Source organism: Crocuta crocuta, unplaced genomic scaffold, assembly GCF_008692635.1.
Source record: "Crocuta crocuta isolate KB4526 unplaced genomic scaffold, BGI_CrCroc_1.0 scaffold394, whole genome shotgun sequence".
NCBI lineage: Eukaryota > Metazoa > Chordata > Mammalia > Carnivora > Hyaenidae > Crocuta > Crocuta crocuta.
The window spans coordinates 423,709-431,890 of NW_027531920.1; the positions used below are offsets into that span (position 1 = coordinate 423,709).

Below are 8,182 nucleotides of genomic sequence, written 5' to 3' on the forward strand. Positions count from 1 at the left end.
ACTTACTTGAAAGCCTGAAAATTTTGGTATACAGGGAGACAATTTGGATAGTAGGGATAAGAAACCTGGGCAAAATGCGTGCTATCACCAGAAAGAATATTGGTACTGAGCCAGGTTTTGACCCAGTTCCAAGATCTTTTATATGCATGCCAAGACAGGAATTAAATCCCAAGCATTATCTGAGGTAAAATTTTCAGTACAAAGAAGTGTGAGTTTCTGGCTTAAATTAGAGTGGGTAAGAACAAGTTTGTCAAGACTCTTCAGATGGGATAGATGGAATAGAAGTAGAGAGAAAAGAAATAAGGGTATCCTTGTAGGAAGGAGCAGCTTAAGTAGGAAAGCAGGAAATATACTCTTGGGAGTAATAAGACTACACCAGTTTGTGTGGATTAGAGGATTTGGGTTGAGAATTAATAGATGTGTTAGGACCAGATTATGAAGCCAGGCTAGAGTTTCATGTGTTCCATCCCTGTGAACAGTTTATAAGTGGGGTTGGTATGGCCACTTTTACCAAAATTTTATCTTAATGTGTATATCTTTCCACTGTGTTAACTCCTGGAGGTTAGGGAAGTGTCTTAAAAATCTCCTTGGGGGCGCCTGGGTGGCTCAGTTGATTAGGCGGCTGACTCTTAATTTCGCCTCAGGTCATGATCTCATGGTTCTCTGTCAGCGTGGAGCCTGCTTGAGATTCTAGCTCTTCCTCTCTCTCTGCCCCACCCCCACTCGTGTGTGCATGCAAACTCTCTCTCTCTCAAAATAAATGAACTTTAGAGAAAAATCTCCTTGGATCCTCATTATGTAGCACAGGACTTAGTAATTTGGTGACATTTTAGGAAGCAGGATTGTAGGGAGACTAAAGAGAAGTGGATTGAAAAGGAGACAGACTAGGATGAGGAAGACCAGTTGGAGAAACTTTGCCTTATTCTTCATGCATGAAGTTAAGATCGGTATGGACTAGGCAAGTAGATATGGAAAGGAAAAGGAAATGATGGATGCAAAAGAAAAATGACTAGGAGCTGCTTATAGATGAGACATGGAGAAATGAGAGAAAAAGGTGAATCTGAGGTTTTGAGAACAGAGATAATAATAGAAGTGGAGAAGTAGCAGAGAGAATCAGTGTTGGTGGAAGGAAGAGGAGTTTGGTTTTTAATTCACTGTTTTCAAAGTGTAAGTAGCAGGCAATTCGAAATGAAGGACTAGAAATTAGGGCCACAGAGACAGGTTTGGGAGCTATGAAGTAATAATAGCATATTTGGGCTAGAAGAGACATTATAATCATCTAGGTCAATCTCCAGAGGCTCCAAGAGACTTTAACTTGTACAAATTCTCTTGGGTGGATATGTTCCAAGCCTAAGACTCTATTTTCCTGATATTTCCACCAGTGAAAATGAAGTATAAAACAGATCAGAGGAGGAACATAGAGTCACATGGAGAAAGTAGCAAAGAGAAATACCCTAACTATTTGCGTTGCCCTTGTGGTTCTTGGAGCCAAAGCTGACCTTAACTTGGGGGCTCTCCGGAAGTCACCTATCCATTGCTTTGTCCTCAAATCTAGAGATCTCTTCTAGTTCCAGTATTGTCTGGAACCCTTGGTTTGGAAGTCCCTAGGGGAGACTGGAGACCTTGGTTTGCAGTGATCACAGAGTTGCTAGTTAAAATAGTCCTCATTACCACAACTGTTCTATTTGTTGAGGTTCTCTTAGAACATGAAAGCAGTACTTTTTTAAACTCCCAACCCCTGTATATCTAATGAAGTATTTAAGGTGGAATCGTAAATAAAGAAGGTTGAATCTTAAGGAAAGTTTTTTCTTTCTCTGAATTAGATCGTGGGACTCACTGAGAAGACTGTTTTAGTTGCTCTGGACACCGTTTCCTGTTTGGAGCAGGGCAACAACTGTAGGACTGTGGCCTCCACAGCTATGAACTCCCAGTCATCCCGATCTCATGCCATCTTTACAATCTGCATCGAGCAAAGAAAGAAAGGTGACAAGTAAGTTACAGTTACAGCTTCCAGAGTCAACCTTTTCAACTTAGTTCAACTGAAGTTGAGTATTAAGTTGCTTCTTCAGCTGATTTGACGAATCCTCGGAGATCAGTACTCTGAGCACTAGTAACCAGTGGAGCCATTTGGGCTGACTTGGAAGAACACGAGAGCCAGCAGGTCAGCTCTGACACTCAGCTACCCTCACGCTCATGTACCATTCTCACTGGTGTCTTCTTGTCATCACAGGAATAGCAGCTTTCGCTCCAAGCTGCATCTTGTAGACCTTGCCGGATCAGAAAGACAGAAGAAAACCAAGGCTGAAGGGGACCGTCTGAAAGAGGGTGAGAGAAATTAAGACTACAGTTGTAGATGAAAACTTCCAGTACTCTTATTGGGTTGCTGCTGCCTTGACTGAAATATTTCAGTTCGTATTCTAACAGTAGCTGCAGTTCAAGTTTGAGGCTGATTTCAGAAATAGTGAAACATTGTTTCTTTCCCTTGCACTCATTTTCTAATGTAGGGATGAGGTTTGGATCTGGCCCTGGGTTTGATTTCATCTGGTCCAGGCTAGTTTTAGTTTTTGTTCTGTTTTGCCCCCCAGCTACTTATGATTAAAATCAGTACCCTGATTCTGTCATCTCAAGTACTCACCGTTCTTCTCGGACACTGTCACCTATATGCCTCATCAGTATGGTTTCCAGATGTTCATTTAAGTTGTTGGATATACGCAATGAAGCTCCTAAGGCTGAAAGAACCGCGTGGAGTATGCTATTAGACACCTTTGTCTAGCATGATAGTGGCCTGGTAATCTGCATGCTTTGGGAATGATCTTTCAAATGATTATTAATCTAGCTAACAAAAATTAACAACCAGCTCCTCTTTCTTCTCAATGTTGTACCTAAGGATCTCATAAAAGATTTTGCCAAATGCCTTGCCACAGTTCAGGTATACTATGTCTGCCATATTTCTCACAGCTACCCGTTCAGTAACAATACAAAAAAAGAAATAGGGGCACCCGGGTATCTCAGTCAGTTGAGCATCTGACTCTTGGTTTCGGCTCAGGTCATGGTCTCAGGGTTGTGGGATTGAGTGGGCCCTGTGTTGGACTCCATGCTTAGCTTGGGATTCTCTCTCTCTCTTCCTCTGCCCCTCTCCCTCACTCACATGTGCTGTCTCTCTCTAAAGAATTTTAAAAAAAAGAAACAAGGATTAGCCTAAATTGACTTCTTTGTGGATTCAGGCTGCCTTCTAGCGCTTATTTTTCCGTTCTTGCAAGCCATCCCTGTGATATTCCATCCTGTAATAATCTAGAAGACTCATATCAAGCTTACTGGTCTGAAATTTATAGAATTAACTTCTACCTCTTTTTTTCTTGAAAATTGAAATTGCATCTGTCCAGTCTTCTTGAACATCTTACTCTGTGCTTCCTCAAAGATCATTGACAGAGCTTCAGCATTCTCATTGAAATTACTCTCACTTTCCTTGGTAATATTCTTCTGGCCCAAGATATTTGAACTCCTATTAAAGTAGTTCAGTTCTCACTTACTACCTCTTTACTCATATTGGGCTTCAGTTCCCTCTTGGGAACTGAGAAATCAGAAGCAAAAATAGTAATTGAGGAATTTTACCTCTGTCATATATCATTATTATACTGATGGCAAAGGGCAGAGACCTATTTCTTCCTCATTCAGCTTTTTGTTCTGAATGCATTTGAAAGTGCCCTTTTTGTTCTGTGTTTGCACTGTGAGATTTAACCTTTTTAATACTATTTTTAAAGGTCCTTCTGCCTCTGTCTTTTTTTAGGTTTACAGTTCTGAGGTTTTTTTTAACAGCTTTATTGAGATATAATTCACATACCATAAAAAAAATCACTCATTAAACTATACATTTTGTGAATTTTAGTACATTCACAGAGTTGTGCAACCATCACCACAATCTAATTTTAGAACATTTTTATCAACCTCAAAAAGAAACTCCATACCAATTAGCAGTCACTCCCCACTCCCACCCCCTTCTCTAGCCCTAGGCAACCATAACCTGTATTTCATATAAATATAGTCATAGGATATGTGGTCTTTTGGGAGTGGCTTTTTTCACTTAACAATGTTTTCAAGGCTTTCCATCCATGTTGTATAACATGTATCACCACTTCATTCCTTTGTATTGCTGAACAATATTCTATTATGTGACTATATTAATATGTTACTATTAATTATTAATATGTATTCATATATATTTATCCACTGATGGACATTTGGGTTGTTTCCACTTTTAGTTATTATGAATAATTCTGCTATGAGCATTGATGTACAAGTTTTCAAGTGGGTGTATGTTTTCATTTCTCTTGGGTCTATACCTAAGAGTGGAATTGCTGATCATATGGTAACTCTGTGTTCAACTTTTTGAAGAACTGCCAGACTATTTTTCACAACAACTATACCACTTTAACTTTCTTAGGATTGTTATTTTTAGAAATCTAATTCTAATTCTCAAAATAGGATTCTAATTCTTCTATATTCTTACTTTTATTATTTCTTTTTGTTTATTTTATTTATACTTTTCCCCCATTCTTTTCTTTTTAGTTTTCTATTTTTGAGAGAGAGAGGGTGCAAGTGATCAAGGAACAGAGAGGGAGAGAGAATCCCCCAAGGGGCAGAGAGAGAGGGAGAGAGAGGGAAGTGGGGCTCGCCTAACATGGGGTTTGAGCTCACCAACCGTGAGATCATGACCTAAGCCAAAGTTGGATGCTTAACCAACTGAGCTACCCAGGCAGCCCAGTTATTTTTTTAATTGTAGCCATCCTAGTGGGTGTGAAGTGATAACTCATTGCAGTTTTGGTTTGCATTTCCCTGATGGCTAATGATGTTGAGCATTGTTTCATGTGCTTATCAGCAATTTGTATATCTTCTTAGAAAAATGTTCATTCAGATTCTTTGCCCATTTTTTAATTGGGTTATTTATCTTTTTATGGTTGAGTCATATGTGTTCTTTATACTAACTCCTTATCAGTTTATGTGTGTTATGGATACTAACCCCTTATCAGATACATGCTTTGCCAATGTTTTCTCCCATTCTCTGGGTTATGTTTTTACTTACTGATGATATCCTTTGAAGCACACAATTTTAAAAAATTTGATGACATCCATTCATATGTTTTTTTCTCTTATTGTGTGTTTGGTGTCATATCTTTAAAAAAAATGCCTAATCCAAGGTCACAAAGATTGATGCTTGTTTTCTTCTAGGAGTTTTGTGGTTTTAGATGCTCTATTTAAGTTTGATCCATCTTGAGTTAATCTTTATATATGGTGTGAAGTGGCAGTCCAAACTTCAGTCTTCTGCATGTAGATATTCAATTATCCCTGCTTCATTTGTTGAAAAGACTATTCTTTATCACGAAATTGTCTCGGCATCATTGTCAAGAACAATTGGAGACTCAATTCTATTCCACTGATCTGTATGTCTCTCCTTATGCCAGTACTATACTATCTTGATTAGTGTAACTGTGTAGTAAGTTTTGAAATCAGGAAGTGTGAGTGCTCCAACTATGTTCTTTTTCAAGATTGTTTTGGCTATTCTGGGTCCCTTGCATTTCCATATGAATGTTGGGATCAGCTTGTCATTTTCTGCAAAGAAGGCAGCTGGGATTTTCATACGGATTGTGTTGAATCTGTAGATCAATTTAGGAAGCGTTGCCATCTTAATGTTAAGTTGTTCAATTCAAGAACCTCAAATGTCTTTCCATTCATTCATTTAGATCTTCTTAAAAATCTTCAGTACTTTTTTTAAACTTTCAGGTTATAAGTTTTACGCTTGTTAAACTTATTCCTAAATATTTTATTCTTTTCAATGCTGTTGTAAATGGAATTTCATTTTCAAATTGTTTATTGAGATTTGTATAGTGATCTTGTATCTGCAACTTTGCTGAACTTGTTAGTTCTAAAAGGTCTTTCTTTAATGGATTCTCTAGGATTTCTATAAACAAGTTCATGTCGTCTTGTGAACAGATATAATTTTACTTCTTCCTAGCTGGTCTGAATGCCTTTATTTCCTTTTCTTGCCTCAATGTCCTGGCTAGAACCTCTAGAACAATGTTGAATAGAAGTGGTGAGAATGAATATTGTTGTTTTGTTCCTGATTTTAGGGGAAAAGCACTCAGTCTTTTACTATTAAAAGTATGATGCTGGCTGTGGGTTTTTCTTTTCTTTTAAAAAAAACTTTTTTTAACGTTTATTTAGATTTTGGGGAGGCAGAGGGGCAGAGAGATAGGGAGACACAGAATCTGAAGCAGCTCCAGGCTCTGAGCTGTCAGCACAAAGCCCAATGTGGGGCTTGAACCCACGAACCGCGAGATCATGACCTTAGCCAAAGTCAGACACTTAACCGACTTAGCCACCCAGGTGCCCCAACTGTGGATTTTTCACAGATGCCCCTACCAGGTTGAAGAATTTCTGTCTCCACCTAGTTTGTTGAGTGTTTTTATCATAAGTTTGTCAAATACTTTTTCATCATCAATTGACATGATCGTAGTATAAAAATACTTCATTATTCTGTTGATATGTTTTATTGCATTAATTGATTTTTGGATATTAAACCAATCTTGTTTTCCTAGAATAAACCTAATTTGCTGTTTTTGTATATTTAGTGACTTTCTTGGACTAATTCTGTAATTTCCAATAATGTACAGTCACAGAAGGTTAGTGGTTAGCTAACGATTGGTCTCCGATTTCCTTAAATGCCTGGAACTATAACTTTTCCAGCATTTGCCTAGGGCTCTGTGTTAGGTGTTGGGGCTTGTCCCTAACACTCAGATTTGTTACAACTCTGTCTTAGTCACTTCTTGAACTGGGCCTCAAAGTCAGCCAGGGGTACAAAATAAGGGTTTTTTAGGTCTTTCCTGTCATTTTTAGGTCTTTCCTGGGCATGCACACAGCTTTCTAGATCTCCAGAAATATATCTGAGCTTTTTAAAGCCCCCTGTGGATACTTCATTCCCAGATCTTCCTTTTAAGTTTTCAAGAAGGCACTTCTTTAACTGTGGCTATTAAGTTTGGTGTGTATCATCACCAGATATTTTTCTTTACATAAATGTGCATGTACATGTAGTAATATATTTGTTATATGCCTTTAAAATTTTTAGTATTGCTAACTAAATTGTTTTTCCTTTGAATTACACAAGTAATACATGGATAAATTCCTAGTATAAAAACACAAGCAATGCAGATGAAGATAAAAGCTCCCCCTTGATTTACTTTTCAATTCTAATCTAGGGATAACTACTTTCATCTGCCTGGTTTTTAAATTGATGTTTCCCTGTTGTTTTTAAAGACAAATGCTGTCATACTGCATATATTATTTTTCAACTTCCTTTTGTCTCTTAATAAGGTATCTTTGAAATCTTTTGTGTCACTATATAAATCTGCCTCATTTTTAGAACTGCTATATAGAATTCTACAATGTACAAAGTCTACTGTGTTTAACTATTCCTGTTTTGAATGACATTTAGGTTGTCCAATTTCTAGCTATTGCAAAATGATACCGCAGTCTATAGTCTTGAATATGATACATACTTGAGAGTATTCTCTAGATTAGATACTGGGAAGAGGAATTGCTAAGGTGAAGGACATGCTCATTTGAGATTTTAAATACTGCTAAATATTGTTCTCCAAAATGCCTGTCCCAGTATGCTTGCTACCTATACTATATGAGAATGTTTCCCTGTACTGTTGACAGTATTCATATCATTGACCTTTTTATTTTTGTCCATCTTGAACATTGCATGCCATTTTTAAAATTTATATTTCCCCCAATGGCTTGTGAAATTGAACATTTTTTTTTTCATGTTATTGGCCATTCTCTTTCCATTTCTGTGAATTGCCTGTTCATACCCTTTGCTTATTTTTTTTTCTTTCAGGATATATTTCTCTTGTTGACTTTAGAAGTTGTTTATATATTCCAGATATTAATACCTTGTTGCATATATTACATACATTTTTCTCAGTCTCATTTTTTAACTTTGTAATCTTTTCATTCATGTTTTCCTGATTTTTTTCTTGAGGTAAAATTTATATACAATAAAATGCACATATTTTACTGCTAGGAATTTACCCAAGGGATACAGAAATGCTGAGGCATAGGAGCACGTGTACCCCAATGTTCATAGCAGCACTCTCCACAATAGCTAAAACATGGAAAGAGCCTA

At 37.3% G+C, this 8,182-nt stretch overlaps 1 protein-coding gene across 1 annotated transcript in view; it reads left to right on the forward strand.

Moving 5' to 3' along the window:
• KIF4A (kinesin family member 4A) overlaps window positions 1-8,182 on the forward strand; it is a 118,877-nt gene that overhangs the window by 9,260 nt on the left and 101,435 nt on the right. Inside the window, 2 exon segments of the mRNA XM_077774969.1 lie at window positions 1,824-1,990; window positions 2,231-2,325. Coding sequence (XP_077631095.1) covers window positions 1,824-1,990; window positions 2,231-2,325 — 262 coding nt within the window.